The sequence below is a fragment of the Calonectris borealis genome, chromosome Z (genome assembly GCF_964195595.1).
Source record: "Calonectris borealis chromosome Z, bCalBor7.hap1.2, whole genome shotgun sequence".
In the NCBI taxonomy this organism is placed as follows: Eukaryota; Metazoa; Chordata; class Aves; order Procellariiformes; family Procellariidae; genus Calonectris; species Calonectris borealis.
This window is the reverse complement of record NC_134352.1, coordinates 77,019,273-77,044,000: the sequence shown is the minus strand read 5'-3', so window position 1 is coordinate 77,044,000 and position 24,728 is coordinate 77,019,273. Positions and strand designations below refer to the sequence as shown.

At 41.3% G+C, this 24,728-nt stretch overlaps 1 protein-coding gene across 1 annotated transcript in view; it reads left to right on the top strand.

Moving 5' to 3' along the window:
* Window positions 1–24,728, top strand: part of DNAI1 (dynein axonemal intermediate chain 1) — a 145,807-nt gene that overhangs the window by 44,480 nt on the left and 76,599 nt on the right. Inside the window, exon 13 of the mRNA XM_075136250.1 lies at window positions 21,345–21,592. Coding sequence (XP_074992351.1) covers window positions 21,345–21,592 — 248 coding nt within the window. The remainder of the gene's footprint in view (window positions 1–21,344; window positions 21,593–24,728) is intronic.

Below are 24,728 nucleotides of genomic sequence, written 5' to 3'. Positions count from 1 at the left end.
GTTGATATAATAGTTAGTGATATCTAACTATCAGTAGTGAATTTATGTTAAGGAAAAAAAAGAGACAATCACAGAAATAAAAGATAATGGTTGCTTAGTTGCCAGTGATTTTAATTGGTTATATTTGTTATATCAGGCAGACTGAAGCCCCACTAAGTAATGTGTGAAGTTGCTACTGTAAGGCAATATTAAAATACAGAAAGCAAGCATCAACAAAGTAAGCACAGAGAAAAAATTAAAAGGGAATATGTAAGTCTTATCTGTGAATTGTTGAAGAACATTTTTATTGACACTGATTACCCCCGTAACCAAAAAGGAAGACCCTGGAAGACATGGGCCTGCTCTGTATTAATCTAAGAGTGCTGTTTGTGCTATGTGACTTTGTAATAGCTGTAAGGCGTTTTCCACGACTACATTCTATTAATAAAAAGAGGCTGCTGGGGAAAAAAAAAGGCAGGAAATAAAATGTAGCGATCAGATGCCTCTGAGGCAAGCATATCAAACGTCATTAATAACTAGGTCTAGTGCTAATCTATGTTTTCATCCATGAAGAAGAAATAAACAGAAAATCACCGCTAATGAAATGTTTTGATGAGACAAATATCTGGGAGGTGGTAAGAAATGGAACAATGAGATCAAAGAGCGATTTAGACCCCTTTGTAGCTGAGTACAAGGCATCACTCTGCGTTACAGTGCCCAAGTGTATGTTCAAAGAAATTCAAGCCATGCACCCATACGGGGGGAGCCCTATCTTGAGGAGCAATGATTTAAAAAAAAAGCTTCATAACTGCAATGATGAAACCCCAATGCTGCACTGCATCAGAGATCCTTGGCTTTATAGAAAGGGAGGTTTGCAAATCATCACCCTGGAAAGGCATGTTCACTGCTGGTGACATGCCAAGGAGAATGATGATAAACTAGGAAGGGTTCAAAAAAGAATGAAAGAATGATCTAAGAACAGGATGACTGACCTGGGAAACAAATTCAAGGAATTTGGTTTGTTCGGTTTGTCAAAGAAAAGCTTATTAGGTAGTTGGATTGCAGTCTGTTGACTCCCTATATTGGGAAAGCAGATCATGTAACAAAGGGATCTTTAATCTGCCAGATGAATGATGTAACAAGATCAAAGTAAAGCTGGAGCTACATGAATTCAGGCCAGACAAAGTGTGGCTTAATTTTGGTGTGTGGTAAATTCCCAGCCTCTGGAAATTTTAAAATATGGAAATTTTAAAGATGTGATATTTGTCTCTAAGTTTTGGTATGTCACAGCCATGATTTTTTCATTTAAAAGAAGAGTTAATGTAGAAAAATTTGATGTTCTTCATGTCTTGTAGTCTTCAGGAGTCTGATTTATGCACTCTTCTAACCTTGGTAGAGGCTGCTCTCTGCACCGTCTCGTATTGGAGGCTTTAAAGTTCATTTACAAAACATCCATAGCCTCCTCCATGGTCTGACGGTCTTTGAAAAACCTCCCTAGTGGAATCAGTGTTAGAAATTTAAGCCATCATACATCCAGTTTATTGAGATAACTAATTGTCGTCAATTAAATGTAAATTACAACACTTTAAAATCTGTTTTCCAAATACCAATATCTCTTACCACACATACAGGCGCTGGGAGTGTAAAATTGACAGTACCTATTATACTGTCAACTCCGTTAGTAAATATAACCTAATAAGTATAATACATTAAGTGAATCATATGAAAGATTAATTTCAGTTGGTGACTTAATTACTGATTTGTAATTTAAATTCTGTAAGCTTTGTCTAACTTTTCCTAGCCTTATCTTTTAATTAATTTAATTTTAAATCAACTCATAACCTCATCTTTTGCTGGAGCATTTTGTTAAGCATAAAATAGTAAAGAGCTCTGTTGATGTGTTTTGGGAAAAAGATGTATTAACAGATTTTATGTAGCCTGGGGATCAAAGGAGCTGCTCAGCCATCCTGTTGTGTATCCGGTGCATTGCAGGCCATTAACTTCCATCCACTTACCTCTCTGTCTAGCCCAGTTAGTTTGATTAGTGCATTTTTATCCACAGGAGACTAAACATTTGTGTGCCATAGAGTCTGACCTGTCTGATAAAAGCTGCATTGAAGTTACTGTGGGAACCCTTTTTTTAGCATTGGCACAACAGAAACCAAGCAGAGATGGTTTAACTCTCTTTGTTATCAGTGTCAAGGCGATGGTCTCGTAATGAAAATCCGCTAAAAGACTTTCCACCCGTCTATACTGAGACACCCCTTGGCTCAGCAGGAGAAGATGATTGACAGATATTGAGGACAGGCAAAACAGCTTTGCACACTCTCTCTTAAAAGCATAATTTTATGCTCTATTTTAAAGATTCATTCTCTGAAATACAGATGTTCTTATGCCCATGTTCTGTAAGCCAAACACTATTTGTTTGGTTTTGTATTTCCCATTCCCGCCAAATCCTAAGGTTACATTATCATCATAGCTTGACTTTTCCATAGGAAAAGTCCTGGAATCAAGTCTACTTCTCACACTCTAGTTAAGTAGCAAAAATATTGTCAGGGCCCTGACAATAGTAAAAGGCTTTAGTGACCCTGACCTCCCTCACCAGCATCACTTCTCAAGAGCGGTGGGACGAGCCCTGCCTGCTGAGGCCCCTGCACCGCTGGCTGTGTTATCATGCTTGGGTATCAGCTCCCCATCTCTTAGGGAGCAGCCAGTGATTCCTGCAACTAATACTGCCACATATTCTTTTCCCCCGATAACCCAATGTTTAGATAGATAAATAGCCAAGTAAAATCTGGATAAAACATAAGCCAACATTACTTAGCCATAATGTATTTACTTACGCCATATACCTAATTATTTTTCCATATTAACTTGTACTTCAAAGGACTTGGTTTTCTTCTGCTTCCTTTATTTTTCGTTGCTAAAACCTTGATATGGACTCAAAGCAGATTTCCTAATCTGAGTGCTTTGAGTTCTGTCTGAGAGATAACTGTTGCAAGACTGAAGATCTGGCCTTGATTTAAGTCTTTGCATTAGGACTTCAAGGATGAGGTTCACTAACATGAGTAAATTCACAAAGGATGGGAATTTTGTAAAATCCTTTTATCTGAAAATAATCCAGATTTATATGGCACTTTCTTCAGAGGAATTCCAGAACCTCCATGCAAGGGAAGACAAAATGAATTCATTTGTTTAGCCTCCATAGCACTCCATAAATATATCAGGGCTGATAAATGCCAAGAAGGCATAAGAGCTATTAAAGGCTGCTGCAGGCATATATATTAAAGAGAGAGTTTGGTATGCTATAGATTTGCTGTGGTCACCTGCCAGGAAAAGGCTCTGGATGCAATGACCTGAGACGTCTTTCCATTTCCTCTGTTTCTCAGATGCAACAGTGGTTGTGAAATCAGCCACACAGATAAAGACTCCGTAAGTTTTATTTATTGCCTAATGCATAATTTACTGTGGTTAATCATCTCAGTACTATTAAAGCTTAAAAGTTTTAAAATCCTTGGTAAGAAGATATTGTTAATCTGTCATGACTATAGGAATGCAGCCTCTGTAGTGAAGTGGTGCTGTTGAAAAACTCAATGATCGTATAAATAATTTAGAATCATAGAATCATACAGGTTGGAAAAGACCTCTAAGATGATCGTGTCCAACCGTCAACCCAACACACCATGTCCACTACACCATGTCCCTAAGCGCCTCGTCTACACGTCTTTTAAATACTTCCAGGGACGGTGACTCCACCACTTCCCTGGGCAGCCTGTTCCAAGGCCTGACCACTCTTTCAGTAAAGAAATTTCTTCAGTAAAGAAATTTGTACAGAATTCCATTACGATTTTTTAAAGATAACTGTTGCAGGCTTAGATATGATTGGGTGATCTGCATTTTTCAGTTGCATTCAGAATGTTCCAAGCTAAGGAGGCATTTTAATGGTGAATCCTTGAGTGGAGTCTGTAATTTGACAAGCAATTCCCTGGGAGTGAAAGAGAGGGATTTTGTGTGTTGAGGGGGTTGCTATACAAAACATCCTTGTTTCTGTCCTGTGATGTGGAAGGTGCTGCAGGAATTCATAATGAGCACGTTGCTGTGGGGCTGAGATGTGGTGGATATACTAGCTTGAAATAAACTTTGATGTCTTTCAGCTGTAATGCTTAAGTACCCTTAAACATGCCACTCCCATCAGTTTGTTTTGGTTAGATTACCTTATACTGTGACAATACTCTTGTGTCTGTGCACTGAGATGAAATTATCTGTCTCCTCTAACTCAGATGGGGGAAAAAAGAAATCACTATGTGTGAGGTCTGCAGAGCTCGTGGTCAGACCTTATCTACAGATATTATTAGCAGTGATGTGACTGTCGATACCGCACTGGCCAGATGGGCTAGTTATTAACCCAACTTCCATTTTCATTGCTTCATTTCTGAACTTAAGTACTCCCACACCAAAATGCTGGGCACTGTAGAAGAATCTGTGCAGAGAATGTAAGTTATACAGCATTGCTGTATGAATCAGCATGAGCAGTACACATGTCAGTTAAATGCCAGAATCACATTATAGTGCAGAAAACTGTCAACATGAACACATAGCATAAAGCATGCAAATTTCCTCTGTGTAACTTCTCTCTGTGACTTGATCTGCCCCTTGCTACGCTGAATTCCATAGTCACCCTTAAAGGCAAGGCCGTATATGTAAATAATTTTTGTTACAAACCACTGTAGGCAAAATCTCTCTCTATTTGTATGGAGTAACTTAACAAGTATATTAACTGATAGTTGTTGCTTTTGATAGATGCCCTTAAAGTAAAATAAGCTAGATTACTAAAGCAGTTTGTGGGACAGAATTTATGGAAACAGGGAGTGATGGAATATATATGTCTTTGTCTATAATAAAAATAATGTATTTTAAATTGTTTTGGATGCAATGTAAGGAAGGATTTATGATGTCTTCAGCAGAAAGCTATTTGACATATGAAAGTGAGAAAACAGGAAGAACTAGAAGTAGAAAAGGTAATACTAATAAGCATTGGGAGTTCATGTTTCAGGGAATAAAGAAAATTTCTTTGGTAGTCCGGAAATTTTTCCCTGAGGGTGGTATGGTATTGCCAAGTCTGATCATTCAGAGATCGCAAGGCAGGCTCTCAAAATCATGAGTTTATTACAAATCATAAGACTTGACTTATTTTTATTTGCCACCTATGCTTTCAGGGTGGAATCTGTTTGGTGTTTTAAAATTTCCCTTTATTGCTATGAGGGCTAGCAATGTTTTGTTCTGAAACAAAGCAAAAGCAGAACTTGTGTTTAAATAATGAAGCTGAGACTTGGAAAAAAACTCCTGCTATTGCAACACTCCTGATAAATTTGCAGGAATTGGCAGCCCTGTTGTGGGTCCTATCTACAAGGATGTCTTGCACAGCTCTCTAAGCGGTGTCCTCTCATGAAGGTAGAGGCAGTGGTTCCCAAGTAAATGAACTTCTGTGATCTGAGAAAAATCCCAGTGGGTTCATGGCTGCGCAGATCTGATGATTTGCAACTTTTGCCATTTCACATGTCTTGTGAGACCAGCTCACAGCTCCCCTTTGATCCCTGGAATACAATAGGAAATCATTGGTAAGTCATGGGTCTGGTCCAGCTTTGCTCATCCTTGCTGTTCATTTGCTTCCTTTAAAGCATTTCAGTTTAACTGTAATGACTACATTGCTGTTGTGGCTGAACTGTTTATGATTTTTGTAATGTAATTTTCCAAATCTGGGTTCCCACTGAGAAGAATGAATTAAGTTTTGCAAAGGAAAGTTTGAACTACATTTTCAGATTTGCAAAAGGGTTTTCAAGATTTCCAACCAAACCTCAAGCCCCACTGGGATCTCCTTTACTTTAAAAGCATCAAAGCTTAGCTTCTTCCTATATGCCTCTTGTACTGCAGGATCTCTGACAGCCTCTAATCCTTCCAGACTTCACAGCATGCTCCGAAAATAGCTATTTCCTTTTCTTCTTTAAAACAAATTCTTATCATTTCTTGCATATGGTATTACAGCTGACAGTGTGTAGTCCCAGCCTGAATACTAGGACTGTAATGCTGTTTCTTGAGTTGTGCTACAGTGTATAAATTACTTCAACTGGATGCTCAAGGTGGGTACCACCAAAAGGAAATCTCAGTTAATTTACAAACGACAGTCAGTTGTGACCATGTTCTATGTTGACCACCAGCTGATTCATATTTTAACAAACTATTGTTTTCCCAGTTTGAATTCTATTATTTCTTGAATCGTCAGTTTTCTCTAAGCCTCACTGGGTGCCATTTGCACTGTTAGTCATGCATTTTTTCTTTTACTTAACATATGTATTTACATAACTGCAGAATTAGTTAAGAGAAAGGAGGGAATGTGACTTCCAGCTGAACTGGAAAAAGAAATTGTTGTCAGTTTGGGCAAACAGCTGCAGAGCAGGAATTCTGAAAACCACATGTAATGACTGAGATAACTGGGCAATGAAAGCTTACTGTCAGTTAGGATGATTACCACACCTTACTGGTATTTTCTGTGTTGGGTAGGAGAGGGCAATCAGGCAATACCTAAAATGCCACTAGGCTGTATTCTGATTTCATGCCTAGACTTACCAGCATGTCTGGCTATAGAATTATGTCTAATTTCTGTTCACATAAACAAGATCAGAATCAGCCCGCTGTTTTCATTGGGAAGGTATTTGATGATTTCTGCCTTCTGCATTATAACATAAGTTTTTTTCTAGTTTGTTGGAAGGAACTGTAAATTAGCACATCGGTTTGATTTTAATCTTTGTCTATTGCAGTGTTGGTTTCATACAAAAGTTAAAGCATGAAGTTAAAGAATGAAATAAAATCAGGCTGGAGTGGGCCTCCAGAAATCATTTCTCTATATCAGGACAGGCTTAATTCTGCCTAATGGCTTCTGACAAATGTGTGGCACTTTTAAGAGCAGTGTCTTAAAGCTCAAGAGGATGGGGCTCTTATCTCCTCTTAAGCAGCTTGTCCCAGCATTGTCAGACTCACTCGCTGGAGAAAAACCTACAAGCATGCACCTGACACCCGTTACCAGAAGGTTTGTTATGTCTCCAAACCTGAAATTCAGAAGTAAAGGAACAGAACGTGGACTGGAAACCAGATGAGGGATTTCCCAATTCAGCCAGGTGGGCAAGCAAGGACACATCCTTCCTGGAGGAGAGTCTCCTTTCCTGTGGCCATGTTGCCTTATGGCAGCAGGGACCTTTTAATTCCTTGTGCAGATGTGCATGCAGAGGGCCTTGAAGCTCATCACAGACTGTGCCCTGCCTATATGCCTCTCTTTGGAGAGAGACTCCTGCAAGGCAACACCTCCCCAAAATAGGGTTCTGTTGCACAGAAAACATCCACAGGGTAACATCCATGGATTAATGACTGGTCATGTATTTTGCTCCTGGCTGGGAGATTTTCAAAGTACACTGAGTGCCGAGGAAGTAGGGCTTGTTCCCACCCCGAGCCCTGTCCCCTTCTTCGATTGATGAAGAGAGGGCTGAGGGCGTACACAAAGGCTCTGAGGGTGCTCCGGCACCCTCCATTTGCGTGCTGTATAAAGACAGAGCAGAACAGAACATCCAATGTATTCCCTGGAAACTGTCAGCTCCTGTCAATCAGCTGTTTACAGACCGGATCTGTGGGAATGCTGGCTTTGTACAGGCAGAGTCACTGGTGAAGGCATTTAGTGTAGTACCATATGTGTTAATGTTGGCTGGCATCACCTCTGTAGTATAAATATCCCTATTGGATAGTGGCACAGCATTAATTCTTGCATGTTTTCACGCCAATTTTACTTGCTTTTTCTAATGAAATATTTACAAACAATCCTGCCATGCTCTCTGGCATCATGAGGCGGCTCTCTGAAGGAAACCATTAATTTTCTTCTGTAGAGCATCGGCTGATTAGATGCTTTGTGGAGGAAGAACTGATATGAAAGCATAGAAATGAAAACAGCAATACTCCTGCCAAGCACTGTAGCCTGTTGCTACATGTTGCTTTCATTCATCAACTGGTTTTATTCATTCGTCTGAAGTGATGCTAGTGAGTGAATCTTAGCAGAGAACTACACAGACTGTGAAGCAGTGCTCAGGAGCACAGGAATTTGCTTTCCTTGCTGTCTTCTCTTTATACCCCTGCTCCCAACAGCAGAGGTCAGCTTTCTACTGTTCATTTGAAGCCCTTTCTGCTCCAGCTATAGCATCTAGTCGTTACAAAATAAAAAGAAATCAACGAGAAGATCCGACTCTCCTCCAGGCCAAACATGGCTTGCAGGAAGGGTTAAGGTAGAAATACTTATGGGTTGGATAACCTATATTGCACTTCACCCAGGAGAGCTAATTTCTAGTTGCCCTTGCCTTCCAGCCTGGTGCTGCAGTTATCCGTTTGTTTCTTAGACTTTTCCTCCACAGTGACCTGGGATTGCAGAGGGGGCAGGATCTCTGCCTGCCTGTTTTAGTTACTTAAATGGTCTCCATTGCTGTGGTGTCTGAATTCCTTTCTTCCTTGAAAGTCTGTGTTTTCCCAGATGAGATCAGGCAATGCTGCTTCCATTCTTACTGATGAAAAAGCCAAGCCAAGGGACCCACCAAAGACAGAATGTATCCAGAGCTGCATTCATTCTCAGATCTTGTAGGGCAGTCCTGGAAACAGAAGGCTCTATTCCAGCGATTCACATAGAGAGGCAGTGACTCTTGAGGCATTTTTTTCAGAGAGATTATTCAACCTGGAGTGCTGCTTCTCCAGACTTGTGCCATCCCACCATGATTCTGGTTTTGTCCCAGTCATCCCCTGCTCCTGCAAAGAGCAGGAAGCTTGTAAAGTCAGCTGTCTGTCTCTGCTGTCTGGATAGTGTCCAGTCAGAGAGCTGGGTCACTGGACAGCTTTAAAGCCCTAGTCCTCCTTAGATTTAATTTAAGAACTGCTAATTATATAGATTGAGTGTTACAGGCATGCAATATCACCATGAGTACCCTAAGACAACAGTGCCATTTGAAATGATTGGTTTTTCAGCCAGATCAGCAAGCACAGGGCCACTGACGTTAGAACGCAGAGGAGGGAAGAAGAAACGGCAGAGGAAGAGATCAGTATTGTTAGCAGCAGCCCGTGGTTAGATTGTTTTGTGTCAGTCATGAAATTGGACTGGAAAATATTCTCCTGTCTTGATGTGCACTCTGAGAAAGAAAACTTCTGACTAAATCTGGAAGAGCAGTTGCAGAAGTGCGTCTTAGGAGGTCTGACATGGGATGCTGTATGCATTCACGTATTAGAGTAGCAGGAGGGAGGAGGTGCTACTTCTGTGTATGGTGCTGATGAGACCTTTACTGGAACGTTGTATCCAGCTATTAACACTTCAGTCTTCAGAATGGATGTTAAAATTGAAAAAGGTTCAGAGACAAGCCACGGTATGACTTATGTTTGGAAACTCTGCCTTACAGTGAAATACTTAAACAGCTCAACTTAGCTTATTAAGGAGAAGTTTAAGAAGCGATTTGATTACTCTCTGTTAGTTACTTGAAGGGAAACCAAGGAGACATCTTACAGAACAGAACTCTTTCATCTCACTTTTTCATCTAGGACAGAATCTAGCAACTGGAAGTAGAATTCAGAGATCTCAGAAAGCTGGAAATAAATTGAATTTTTAATGGTGGAAGTAATTAAGCACACGAACAAATACAGGATTTGTTCATCACAACGATCTCCTTTGGCCTTGGAATTTATAAATCTGCGTTGGACTCATTCCATCATTAATTCTAGCAATACATAAGTTACTTTGTAAGCTCCCGAAGTTAGATAGCTTGTCATTATTCCTCGGGCAGAATGGTACAAAGAAATTGTATAAGGCCCCATTAAAGACTTCTTCTTCAAAGACTTTTCTCTTCTGTCTTTTGTTCTGGAGATGAGTGAGCATCATTTTTCAACAGAGCGGATCAGTAAAAACCTGAAGGGAATCTATCTAATTTAATGTTTTCATTAGAGTTGAAACTTGTGAGACGTCAAAGCTCTTCTTAGCTCACCTTTGGTTTTTTGCTGCTGCAAAACAAAAGCACATATTCTTCAGTATAACATTTTTCTCTGCTGATCCCCACTTAGGGAACTCAGTCATGGTTTTCAATTCTCCACTTCATGCTTGGTAATATTTGCTAGGCTGCCAAACTGTCAGACTATACCCAGGAATATCTGGACGTTAACCTCCACTGACTCATATTATAGGCCACTTCAGGGTAAGATTCTATAAGGAATATGTTAAAAATTCTGGTCACTGAAGAATAAGTGCAGACCAAATTTTCAGTTTTTAGAAACTTTTAATGCTAGAACAATGTAAAAAATGCTGCATGTTCTGTGGTGGGTTTTTTGGTTTTGTTTTGATTTGGTTTTTTAAATTATTCTGAATGCTGCATATTTTGTTGTCAAGGATATCACTTTGCTGTAATATATGTGAGTGGATAAAAGTGAGTTTTAGGATATTGTGGGATGAAGTCAACTAGAGAAGGCGGGGATGCTTAAATCTTTGTATCAGTGAGGAATCTAAGCGATGAATCATGTAACTAGCTTTGAGTTGTGTCTTCAGCAAGTCCTCTACACTTCTGTTTTCCTGGCTATAAGGTAAAGAGAATACAACTTTCCTGTGTGAAGAACTTGAGGCTTACTCTGCGTGTAGGACTGAGTAATCTAGACATCCTTAATTCTTCAACATTGTCACACTGGATTTAGATAAATGCTAAATTTTAGCAGGTGACTGCTGTTGGAAAGAGTCTTATCTGCCATAAAAGAAGGCAGCAGGTGTTGCTCCGAGAGCTATTGCCAACTCATTCAGCCCTGAGTTATTCTCATCAGATTCCTCCAGGTATAAGAGAGCTGACTGGGGTTCTCCAGCTCCTCCCATGAAATGGTGCCTGATGAAGTGGTTTGCAGCACTGTGTAAGAGATCTTCAAAGAGGGAAAGTTGTATCAACTTTTTTGTTGTTTGGTGAGTTCTTAAAAAAGACGCCAGCACAATAGATTCTCAAGGTGCTGACACTGTGGATGCCAGGTTGTGGATGCCAAGGATTTTGAAGTTTGGAGATGATTGGCTCAGCCTTCCTGGGCACCCTTGGTGCTGTATGACTGTATCTTTTTGTCCAAGCTGTAAGACTGTGCTCAGAAGAACATGAGCACTCCAGCAAAACACTGGGAGCTGTTTTTCACATTGTAACATGGTATTTGCTCTCTAAGTGTCTGAGTACTTTGCTGTGTTGAGTTTCCCAGGCAGTTTAGCTTTGTCTTGGCCAGGGCCAGATGCAAGCCCTTCATGTACAGGGGAGGTGCCCAGGTGCACTCTCTTCCCCACTTTGGCTCACACAGGATAGGAGAGTGATGTTCTGGAGCAGCACATACTTTCTGAATGCTATGCAGTCCCAGGCTTCTTCTTCTGCTGTAGAGATGCTGGAGGGAAGCCAGACCCACCATCAGCAGCCTGGCTGGTGGGGACAGGAGATAAGGGCGAGCTAAACTCCCCTTTAACCCCCACAGTGAATCCATGGTGTTGACCAGACTTGTAGTCTGCTTTGGTTTACATAATGGTTGGCTTCCCAGAGCTGGGAGTCTACAAAGTTGGCTGTCACTAGAGAAAGGTGGAAGTTTCTTCTCATGTGTATAAATACCTGATGGGAGGGAATAACAAAAACAGAGCCGGGCTCTTCTCAGTGGTATCAAGTGAAAGGACAAAAGACAATGGACATGAACTGAGAAAGAGCAAAGTCCCTTTAAACATAAGACAAAACTTCTTTACTGTGAGAGTGGGCGAGCAATGGAACAGTATCTCCACAGCCTAGAGAAGTTGTGGAGATATATCCTTGGAGATATTAACCACCTGACTCAACAAGTCCTAGGCATTGTGCTCTAGCTGACCCTGCTTTAAGCAGGTGGGATTGGACTAGATGATCTCCAGAGGTGCCTTCCAACCTCAGCTGTTCTGTGCTTCCGTGATTTCTTTTTTATCCTTTATCCACCATATCTAAGTGTGAGACAAAATTTGGCCCGCGGTTTGCATAGCTACTTGATGCTTTATATGAGCCTTTTGGACTAGTTCCATTCCCTCGTAACAGCTAGTTGCTGTTTGGCAATTTCGCTCTGAAGGATCCTCTTTCTTCTTGCCATAACTGCCTTTTTCCCCCCTGCCTTTGTTATCTGATCAAAGGATTGACAGCTATTGTTTTGTTACCATATCTATTGTGAACTGGCTTTATTTGAGACTAACAAATATAAAAGTTACTTCTGTTTTTGTTCAGCTTTTTTTAGAAAATGAATAGTTTTTCTCTGAAATCCACTTTTAGTAGCTCTTAAAAACTGCTTATACTAACCACCAATCATACGCTTCACATATATCTGCTTGAGATGCACAGTATTTCATGTACAAAAAAAAAAGGCAAGCCAAAAAATCCAAATTACTATGAGAAGAACTGAATATCTGGTGTATATTCCAGCCTTATACAAAGAGGCATGCTGAAAGACAATGTCCAGATTTAATGATTGGTGCTGGCTGCACAGGGGAATGGGAAGAGGACCTTTAGGGACCTGGGAGATGCTTAACCACAAATTAGTAGGGGCCTAGACAGTATTCTAGAAAAAATATCACTGTTTTTATGCCCTGTTTTTATACACTTGCCTAAGCATTTGATGTTAACCACTGCTGCAAAGGGGATAGGGGCAGGTGTCTGAGCTGTAATGGCTGCTCTTAATATTTGTTGTTTCTTGAAGTACATGCCTGTGCAAAATTGACTGCAGGTTGGCCTGTGTGTATAACTCTGCTTCTTCTTTGCTCGTCAATCAAATCTGGGTCTTCTGCCAAATGTCTTCAGAAAAGTTCTCTGAGCTGCAGTATCATTTCTAATTGCCTCCTCCACAGTCTGGTCTATACATGTCCATCTCATCAGGCATCTGTCTGCTTTCAAGAGGCCACAGCACCATCATAAAACTCTAACGTTCCTGTCCTTTGATTATGGAATACATAAGCATCTCCTGCAGTGTGTGCATCCCTCTCAGAGCTCTTCAGGTCAGGAATACTGAGATGCTGGCAGCCTGGCTTGTTTGCAGTAACAGCAGGCTGGTGTGATTATTCAAAGGCAGCACATTTATAGATGTCCATTTGTTGCATGATCCTGGGGATTTCTGAATGATGTGTGCCTCCTTGAAGCCCCCCACTTGGCCACTTGATGGCACTCTTAAATATTTAGTTGGTTGCAAACGCTATGAAGTATGCAAGTTTTTTAGAACAGGGATAGAGGAAATAGAGCCTCAGGTATTAAATAGTGAAACACTATCAAGATTGCAGCTTAAGTTCAGCTGCTTGTGCCGACTGCTGCCAGATGTGTAACGGTAGGATTAGCACTTGTCCAGCTTCCCAGCTCCAGAGTGCTCTGCAGAGACAAGTGCTTCCTCCTGGGTGTTGGAGCCAGGAAGTGTCCTCTGCTCCCTGATTTCTGAGGAGCTATGGGAGCGAGTTATGCAGGATTGTTAGTCTCTCTAGCTGACGGTCAAAACTTAAATGCATTCCTGAAAACAATAGAAGTGTTGCTTTTGACATTATTGGTATATGGAACTTTTGTAGTCCCCCTCAGTCACCCTTTTCCTCCCTCATCTGTGATGTGTATCCTCAGAAGTGCTGTGAGAAGTATGGAGAAGAAAGGATGAAGACCACATTAGCTGGTCTTGGCACAGCAGGGTCTGGAATACAAATCTCCCCGTTGCTAGTCTGGTACTTTTATCATACAAGGTAAAAATATGGACCATCTCTCCATTATATTTGAGTATCTTCAGAGTGAAAATTAGCATTCATAACATACGGGCAGTTGCACAATTACTATTTACATTGTAAAACCAAACCCTTATGAATATCTTGTTTAAAGAAGAAAATTTTAGAAAGAATTGTAGTGCCTCCTAGACCTATCACGCAAAACTCTGTCTGATCAGAATGAGAAAACTCTGGTTTTACCTACAGCATTGCAAACTCAGCCCAGTCACGTATTCCTTCTCTTTTTGCAGAGCTCACCTGCTCGCCTTTATATGAACCAGAGGAGGGCTAAGCTGCAAGCCAGATCCTCCTGCTGTTTTCAGGAAGGCGCTACATCTTTTCATCCCGTTCGCCCCTGTTCTTGTCCACTTCTGAGCCTCTGCTCAGACAAACAGCACATTGTTCCAGGCGTTTCCTAAATCTCTCGGTTTTGTTGGCCCAGTTTAACTGAGGTCTCTCTTGTATTACTTCCTCAGACTGTATTTTAGAGTAAGATGCAAACATACCTGACGGCTCGTTTTCTTAAAGGCTATTTGTATCTATCCATCTGTGTTTCTGAGGTACGTGTCTTGCCTCTGACATATGCGGAGCCCACAACAGTTACTATGACTGCGACACGGCCTCAGGATGTGTATAAAATACAGCTTGCCTTGTCACCTGTCGATTTTGTCTTTTCTAAAATGTCCAAAAGACTCAGTAGTTCTCTTTTTTCACCTCTGCTGTCCACACTGCAAGTTCTGTACTTCCTAAACAGAGCCCCAGCTAATAACGTTAACTTGGTCAGGAGTACCGGGAATTAGTCCAGCAGCTGGTGAAAGGTGTCAAGCAGAATGTTAAATTTGACATTCAAACATCTGAATCAGCATAAACCAAAATGATCTACGATTTGCCTCCACTGCACTGATGGGCTTGCTCAGAGCTTGCAGTTCTTGCAATGTCAACACTGCTAACCAGAGGGTATGTATTGCTCTGGGGTGGGAAGTGCCCGTGCTCACTGAGTCCAGCCCAGCACAGGTGGTCTCAGCAGGCATGTCATGTGTCAACTTCCGCTGACGCTTGTCAGAAAATAAATGCCAGTGGAGTTATCATCTGAGGCAGTGTCTCGCGGGGGGCTGTCGGGATCCGTGGTGGCCCTGGAGCGAGGCATTGTTTTCATTGGTCCTCTGGATGGAAATACACGCTCACAGCAGATGAAATGTGTGACTGATGAAAAGACAGGTGGAGTTGTAAACCATGCTGGGAACAGGGCTGTCATACAGAGTGATTAATCTTGTGGTAAGCTGGAATTATTCAAACCAAATGCATTTTAATGCAGCCAAATATAACATTATACCTCTCTAAAGAAGGAGGAGTGCTGTGTTTTGGAAGGCAGCAACTCTAAAAAGAAAAAAAAAGGCTTTTGTGGACAAGCAATAAATTTGAGTTCCCAGTGTGATAGCTTGGCAAGGAAGGTGAACATGATCCTGGAGTGCAAACAGGGAGTCCTGAGTCGCAGCAGAGATATGATTTAAGCATTACTGAGACCGATACTGGAATATTATGTTTGGTTCTAGAGTCAACATTTTTCAAATCATGCAGAAAGACTGTAGATAGCTCAGTAAAGAGACCCAAGTTGATTCGAGAGTTGGAGGAGATGCCCTGAAGGTGGAGACAAGACAATATCCAGTTGAAATTTGGACTGCAAGGGAATTTTGACTGGCCCTAGCACAAGTCCTAGCCATGTGATGTCCTCCACGTATCTGTGGAAAGTTTCTTAATATTCTATCTTCTCCACATCTGTTGAGAAGTGGCTTTCTCTTTGCAACTGTGAAGGCAGCACCTTTGACTGGTGTGGCAAAGCTCGTGTTAGCTCCCAGCTTTTTGCTGACCAGGCCTCTCTATGCAAGGGTGGTGAAAATAAATGGGATTTTTGAGTTCAGGCTGTGAAGGTTATCAAAAGTATGCTGAAAGGTGACCAGTGTTCAGTTTTAAAGTACCTTAATGAAGAAAAAGCACCAGATATGAAAGAAATCCTTCATCCAATCAAGATAGGCATAGTAAGAATTAACAGTGGGAAGCAAGATAAGTCAAATAAGGAATTAAGTGCAGATAAGTCAAATAAGGAATTAGGTGCAGCTTTTTAATCACTCAAAGCAATTAAACATTGAAACAAACTGCAAAATGAAACAGTGGCTTCTCTGTCTCTTGAGATCTTCAAATCAAGTATGCATGTACTAGCCAAAAACAAGTTATCGGGCTCAAAACAGGATATACCAGTAACATTTGTGAGCTGCAAAATAGAGGAGGCCAGGCTTTCTGGCCTTGAGCTACAAGTAATGAATTCTCAAAACATTTTCTTTTCTGGGATGGGACTGTTTTGAAAGTTCAGCATGAGTCTTTTCCCTGCCCACAGCATGGTTCACAGCCAGATCCATAGTGATCAGGGCTTGTATCAACACAGCAATATACTTGTGTACTTCTAGGCATTTTAGGGAATAGGAACAGAATGGGCATCAGTGATCCCAATTTAAATTTCTCAGGGATCACGGTATGGGGCCACCTTGAGCAGAGTCCTGTGAAGTTCCAGCTCTGCTCCCTGTTCTTCCAGCTTGCTGTAGTGTTTTTGGCAGTCCCCTACACTGCCCTTTCTCATTCCCGTGGCTGTAAAAAGGAGGACTGCAGATAACACGCTTAAAGCACTCTGAAATGCTATAAAACTTCCAGTTATTATTGTTAGTCCTCAAGAGCCTTTGAAAACACATTCAGCACATGCCTAAACTCTCTGAGCTCCTTGGAGAGATTTGTTCTTCCCTGATTTTTCTGAACTATTGGCATACTGTTAAGCTTGAAGTGCCAGCCGTTTCCTTTCTTACAGCACACCCATTCTGCGACCGCAGCAAAGTGTGGAGTTGGCAGAGCTATTTAAATAAGCCAGGAGAGAGCCTTGCTGAAGCAGTGCAAGCTCACCCAGCGTGTTTCACAGTGGGTTAGATTAGCCTGTGCTCAGTGCCATGCTGCACATGTTTTGCTCACTGATAGAAAAAAGAAGTATTGAGAATTCATTAATTTGTGACTTGCTCAGTCATCTGTCTGTGCTACGCAGGCTGTAGCACAGGCAAATTCTTAGGCTGTGCTCAGGGTTTTGTAGACCTTGATAATAATAATAATTTGCTTGGAGAAATTTGCTGGCCTGCAGATAACCTTTTTTGTCCTCTACACTTTAACTATATGAAAGGCGAGTAAACAGCTGAGCCATTTCTTTGGGTACCAAAATTCTTGTCTTTGAAACTGATCTCTTCTCCCCAGAGGAGATCGCCTAGCTGAGTGTAAAGCACAGCCAGCCCCTTCTCTTGGCTTCTTGGAAATCCAAGCCTAAAGGATAGAGACCCAGCCAGCAAGCTCATCAAAGTGTGGGCATATCTAGGAAAGGAGAGTAGATGTGCTTGTGCAGCTGTGATGCTCAGAAACAAGCAGCTGTTCACAACCGTGCTTCTCCGTCTTGCTTCTTTTTTTAGATGGGCTCTTGGAGAAGAAAGGACAGATTTTAAGCAGCAGTGGTTTCTTTTAGCATGGTGATTTCTTGGTCCATATCAGTGAGACAGCTGGTGGACTTGATTTATAGCAAGCCATGTATCACAGGATCTAAGATGTAAGGCTGCAGTGTTTTGGGTTTTAAATCCTCCAGAGAGAAGGTAATTTGCCAGTTTATCAGGCAAGAAACTGGAGCACTGGCTTCTTGTGTAGTAAAAATATCTACTTTGACTTGTGACCATGGAGGGTCCCCACATTGAGATTTACGATGTGAATGCAGGATTTACCCCAAGCATTGTAGTTTCTAACTTGAGGATACTGTTGTGTTAAGCATACTGGTTCAGCCACTAAGCATTTTGGAGGAAATGGAGGAAAACCATGCATGTCTCACGGTTTTTTTGGTGAACCAAAAGGAAAAGATGCAAATAAAAAAACTTCTGTCCAGCAAACAAAATATTTTGATCTGATGTGGAACATTTGCTGCTTCTTTTACATTCAGCTAAGGAAAAATATAAATGAAAAATCTGTTAAAACAGACACTTAGTAAGCATCAGAACAAAAGATTTAGATGCTTTTCAGATTTTTGTTTTGCATGAACCATTTGGTGATAGCACAATGATATTCTGAGGTACTTTGCTACTACTAAATTGATACTTTTCAGAAAAGGGTTTGGGTTGAATCTGTCCCGCTTTAAATGCAAATGCAGATGAATATTTTAGACAGTTTGAAACCTATTTCTGATTGCATGTGATGCTTAGTGGCTCAGTTCTCCAGATTGAGACCAGTAATCATGCTATCTGCATCTCTCATTAGCAAAACTTCTCTTCCCACATACACTTGTTACGTGTCAGGGTCTGAAATTTAATCTCTGCTCAGGTGAACATTGAGGATCCTCATGACATGCAACTCTTTCTCATTACAGCAAGAGTCCATTCATGCTCCTCTTCTTGCTGTGCTGCCTTGTGTCCTCCTGCAAAGTAGAAGAACAAGTCCTGCTAGCACTGATTGTCAGAATAACTGTCTGATATCTCCAGTATCTCCAGCCCTTGTATCTCAGAAAAAGAGCCAGTTTGCACTTTGTGAGTCTGCATGGGGCAGATACTCTCAGTTCTTCCAGTGCATGCTGGTGCATCCATGCAGTGCAGAGCAGCTGCCTCAGATCTGAAGCTGCTGCTTTCACCTCCAGCAGAGATGTAGCCGTTGTCAGCTCTTGGGTCTGCACCCTCTGCTTTACTGTGTGCTCTGTGGTCTTCTAACGTTTCAGTGAGCTACCCGCATCCTGAGAGACCGACTACACAGTATTATTTGGAGCACACCGCAGTGCCCTGCTAGTTTTTACTGAAAAACACAAAGCTTTCCCTTGAAAAGGCCATGCTTCAAAGCTATGCCACAGATATGCTGCTGTGGGTATGTGCTGTCCCTGCCATTCTGGAACATTGAATATCACTAATGAAATAAACCCTTTTTTTTTCACTTATTAAAGAACATGTTGTATGTCACAGTTTAGTACTCTGGGTGAGAATTCACCCTTCATTGAAATGGATTTATATGCCTGCTCTCAGAAGGTTATTGTTTTACTGGGATTTATGTGCCATGCTTCAGTGTTAATTGTGGATTATTCTCATCACTTTGCCTTTCATCAGAAATAGGCTGTACTTTAGCAATCATATTATCCAGACTTACGTGCAGTATTCATACATCTGTGATTTAACCCACATCCGTGATATTTCATAATATAAAGGAGACAATGAGTAGGATTCAGTTCTTGGATTAAGATGGGTTTAACAGTCAGTAGAGGGCTGGCCATTACAGTCAGTGAAGCCCAGAGAGTAAATCAGCAGACCTAATATAGGGATCTTCTTTAAGGTGAGTTTTCTACACTCAGTGAAGTGGATGGATTGATTTCTACTGATAGTAGCAGGAGCTTAGACTCTGAGCGCACGGACAGCCACACGTAGACCTGCATTTGGGTGTCTTAATCTGCAAATGAACCCCATGTTTCCCTCTGCCAGACCTTCTTTCCAAGACCTTGCTTTTCCCCTGCCAGGGTAACCTCCAGGTGGACTTGCTGGAGCTGCTGAGTTATTTTACCCAATAAAGGCCTGCTCCATCCTCTCTTCTTGAGGAATGTGGCTGGCCTATGATACTGCCAGATCAGCGGAGAGAAAAGCACCTCCAAAATCCAATTCAGATCTTTGGTGGCTGAATCACCTTATGAAGGGGTGTCTCCTCTGCTGTCTCCTCTGCTTGTCCCCTGCTGTGCAGGGAGCATGCGGGACAGCTCTCTGAGGCCCCTCAGCACAATGCCAACAGGTAGAAAATGAATGTGCACCCCAGACTTTTTAGAAATACGCCTGGCTGGTCAGCACACTCCAGGAGAAATAAAAGCATCAAAACAGGTTGAATTCAAAGGCTGTCTAACTGATTTGACTTCATAGTCCATTCTGCTGTGAGTCACTCCTGGTACGTCATTTCCACAGCCTTCCCAAGTATTTTTGCTCCTATGGAGAGGAGAGATTCATCCTTATCATGGCTGAACTTCAACTTAATACCAGTTCAATGACATTACTTGGCTAAGAACAAAGACAATTCTGTGAATTCAAAGGACAGGGCAAATCTCTGATGGAGAAAGCAAGTTCACTTCCTTTTCAGCTGGAATTCCAGGAATAAGCTTCCCCCTCTTCCAAAAAATGATGTTAAAAATATTATTTGCTTTCAAATGTGTTTAAAGTAATGCCAGTCTTGGAATCTTACCTTTCTCCACAATAAGGAAGCCGTTTCCCCTGCCTGGCCCCAATATACAGAGAGACCTGGGAAAATAGAATATTTCCACAATCCAAATACAAAGCAGCAGTAATAGTTTTGTTGATGTGTGAGTTTCTTTACTGGTTCTTTGAATGTTCTCTATGTGGCCCTGATAAATTTGAGGTAAGTGATATCTGTACCTGCATGCTGATTTGGGATCAACTTGCCGCCAAGGAGAATTCTCTGAAGTTAGTGTTATCACTGGGGCACATGTTTACCAAGTCCTTATCCTGCAGGCTGGTTAAAATGTTAAGAAAGGTAGGAAGCACTTTTAAAAGGAGATGACTGTTCTGGAAATAGGATGTATAGTAGCTACTTGAAACACAGAAAGCAGTGAATTTGTTTCCCATATACCGTGTGACCAAGGGCATTTGACAGTAAGAAAAAGCGCTTGGAGAGATGGCTAGGATACTCTCAGAGAGAGCATTGTTTTCATAGATTAGGAAAGCTCCTTCTTTGCTTCTGGAGAGCTTATCTATATCAACAGCTTTTCTTCCCCTTTAAAAGAATTTGGAAATCGTTTTTTAAATGAGCAAAAAACCTGAGAATTTCAGAGACAGTCAGGACATGTTAAAAAAAAACACAAAAGAAAGATGGTCCTATTGAGAATAGGGAGAGTTAATTTCAGGCAGCGCAAAGGAAAGGTGAAAGTAAATAGAAAAGAAAATGGAAAGTCTTGGCAAAAAAAGAGCTTCTGTGCCAAACCAGGAGGAGATGTTGGAGAAAATAAAGCTGTAGTGATTTGTGCATTGTACAGTTATGTGTAAATGGCAGTGGATATGATGCTTTACAGGTACTTGAATGAAATGCTTTTCTTTGAAGAAGCAGTGGAGGCTGTAATATCAAATACTGCCAATATAGAAATTGAAATGACTCTATCCTTGGTTCAGCCTGCATGTCTGCAATGTTAGTGAAATCCTAGCCCAAAGAAAGAAGTGTCCACAAGATTCTTTTTTCCTGCGCACTTTTCCTCCAAGTATCTCTGCTAGAAAAAACCTGCCAAAACAGTAGTTTTTCTGCATAAGAACATTGTCCCCATGTCCTGGGGATGACATATCAATGGAGGAAAGGATGTTCAGGTGCAGGCATGCCAACATGACCATTTGGTCCCGTGACTGATGTCCTTCCCACATGACTTTGCATTCAGGTGGGTTTTAGACATAGGTGAGTGCTGTCAGATTGTATGTTTCAATAGTAGAGGATCTTGGAAACTGATTTAACAGCAAAGCCCCTCCTTGTTTAGATGACTTCATGAAGCAGGGCCAGGGCATGCTCCTGCTCTACACCCTGAAGAACCCCTCCTTCCCAGAGTATGTCTTCAGCAGTGAAAGTGGCATCATGTGCCTGGACTTCCATAATGAACACCCCTACCTCGTGGCAGTGGGCTTCTATGACGGCAACGTGGCCATCTACAACCTGAAAAAGGCAATCTCCCAGCCCAGCTACAAGAGTAGTGCTAAGTCAGGAAAGCACACGGAGCCAGTGTGGCAGGTAAGGGTGCTTTTCCTTTCCTCTAACTGCGCTTTTATTTGGGCTGAGTTTGGGCACAGCAGAAAAAGTGCTGTACGGAGAAAGGTGTTGATTTAATACATGCATTAGCAATTGATTATTAAGTTGTATTGCAAGCTAATTTTGAAATATGCAGAAAGGCAAAGCAATTGCATGAATCCTTGGTCCTCAACAGAAACTAAACATGTGAGCAAAAGTTTGCTATAAACAATTATTTCTTTATGTTTCTTTAGTTTTCATTATTATAAATGACTTCTGTTTGGGGAGAAACTGATCTCCTCTGTTTATACCAACATGCAATCCTATTTATGTTCCAAATACAAAATCACAGGGCAGCAAGTGATGAGCAGTGTGTAAAACGCATATATCAGCCCTAAAAGAGTGCTCTGTCAGGCAAAATAAACCCAGGGGCAGCTGCCTGTGGAATTGGCTGACACTGGGATTCAAGACACACTACCTTGTAGTTGACCTTGAAGTATTCTAGTGAATTAAGAATTGTGATGTGCAGGTAATGCTCTTAAAGTAATGCCACTCTGGCATCTGTCACAAAGAGTCACTAGATGGATGATATTGTGAAGGACTTGGGTGAATATGTGGCTACATCCAGCTAACTTTATAGTTATGTCTACAGTGTAATCGGAGTTAAGATTGGAGCACTGGAAGGTATATGTGCTTCTGATCTCATTTATAGCAGTAAAAGTGTGGCAGCACATATTTCAACATGGTCTGTATGAGCCTGTTGAGGTGCAGGGGTGTGTGTTTGGTTTGTTAGCCTGGGCTACAGGTGTTGCTGCTGTTAACTATTGCTGTCAGCTGATTTAGGCTGCCTAATATAGTTATACGTTTAGGCACACTGACAATGTTCCTTGTACTTTGACACATGCCATGCATGGATTGTCCCCCAGCCATGGCTCCTTGTTATTGCATCTTCCAATAAAAGTCCAAGAAATCAAGGGATCCTGATGGGACTGCAGGTGAATGTGGAATATGCCAAGAGCAAGACTGGCTTGGTATAAACAGAGAGGTTATGCAAATGTAACATTTCAGAGAAGACATGAATTTTATATTTGCTGCTTGTCTGTCCAAAGCTTTTTGTCTAGCAAATATTTTTAGCTCTTCTTACAGATTAACATGGTACCCCACCCATGGGCTGTTATCATAATACAATGTGTACATAATACAATGTGTACATACACACATACAGAGAACTCCAAGCTTCTCCCATTGCCATTTAGGCTTCCAATAAAAAAGCCTGACAAAATAGTAAATCCTATGTGCAGCTTTTCATGCCCTTGCTACGGAATACCACGGGAGGTCAATAGTTGTTACTGCACACTATAGACGCCAGAATCACAGATCACTTGTGCCCCAGATAATATTGGGAAGGACAGAGTATGCTTAAGGGGTGTTATTAGTGGCCTCATCCCTACAGATCAGAAGCAGGTATGTTCAGCAGTAGAAGCTGTCTGTACAGAGTTTTTAGAGGTAGGTTTATGTGTACCACTTGGAAACAATGTGGCTCAGAGGTGGAAAAAATCATTAAGTACTCTAGGAAGATAACTCTGAAAAGGAGAGAAACTACCTCATGGATATGGATAGATGTAGATATGAGTACCCTCTAGTTCCTGCTTTTTGTTTTATTTCCAAAGTTTGAGTGTGAGAATCATTATTTTTAGTTTTCTTCTGCAATAAAGTACCAATATTTTTAGTAAACTTTACAGTTTTTGACTTGCTAGGAAACTAGTGAGCAAGTGTAGTAATAAGGTGATTGCACAGCAATCAGGAGAAGAACTTGTACCTCTGTTGGAAAGATCGGAACTGTAGGCATTTGTCAATATTAGCCAAAAGGCTTAGAAAGGTTTTCTCTCCATTTGATGGGAGGAAAAGGGACATGAAGGACTATCTGTTAGGTTGAGATACTGGATTGTTATTCCTCATTCAGCATTAAATGCTTCTAGAAAGTGATGCCTTGTTTCTCATATTTAGTTCAAAGATGCTCTATTCTCCTCCACCAACACCCCAACTAGCCTGAAGCCTGGTCTTTGTCTAGGCCACCCTGTACAGTCTTCACTTTTGTAGAGACTGCAAGCCCATGACTTTGAAGACCAATTAGAAAAGTAACAAAGTTCTCCTGAACAATTAGGAGCCTTTGTTCTCTGGACTGCCTGGCTCCTTCCTTTTGAAACAATACAGCCCTTTCACAATGGGAAAGTGGGACATGAGTAAAGTAGGCTGACAGCTCTTTTTTTGTGCCATTTCATCTTCTTAGTGACTTAGTAATATTTCAGTAAGTTTGCGTAAAACAAAGCTGATGTAACATAGCCCATTATTAAGAGCAGAATAGCATAATATAAATTTTCTAATTCTGTTACCTAAGAATGAGTTTGTCTGCCTGATACCGCCCCACATATTTTTGAAGAGCATAGCAATGACTTCTTATAAATTTGGCAATTGTCTTCCATGTATTAAGACCTACGGCATTGTAAATAATGGAAAATTCAGGCCTGTTTTAAGTTACACACTTCCAATTGCTTACTACCAATTGATTGAGATCCAAAGCTAGAAAGGAACAAGCACATATATAGACATGTGAATGTATATGCATGCAGTGCAGTGTGGCTAATACACCACCAAAACCTTAGGTCTTACAGGAATATAGAATTAGAAATGGTATTCCAGGTCAGTGTCTTTGGCTGCGAACACCGGCTTAAAAGGAGTCAGCTCCTGGGAAACTGTGTCATGTTCTGCTAAGCAAAAGCCTACGTGGACTTAAGCTAAATCCCACTTTAAACAAAATAATGCTCCAAATAGTCAGCAAAATCCTCCTATCATCTCCAGCACCGAGTACTCCTAGAAAGCAAGTCCCTGGACAGGGTATCTGTTTGAGCCAGTGGCTCAATCCCAGGGCTTGGCCCTGGATGTTAATGAGGGTGGCCAAAGTGGGACAACTTGACTAGACTTTGGCACCCAGAGCCCAGAAGAGCAGTCTCCTCTGGGGAGAAGTGGCACCCTGCTGGGAAGGGGCTCTCAGCATAGAGACTCGCGCTTTGCCAGACTTTGAGCTTTGTTCTTACTTTCTCCCTTCTTTTTTAAAAAAGAGGATGATTAGGGTTTATTT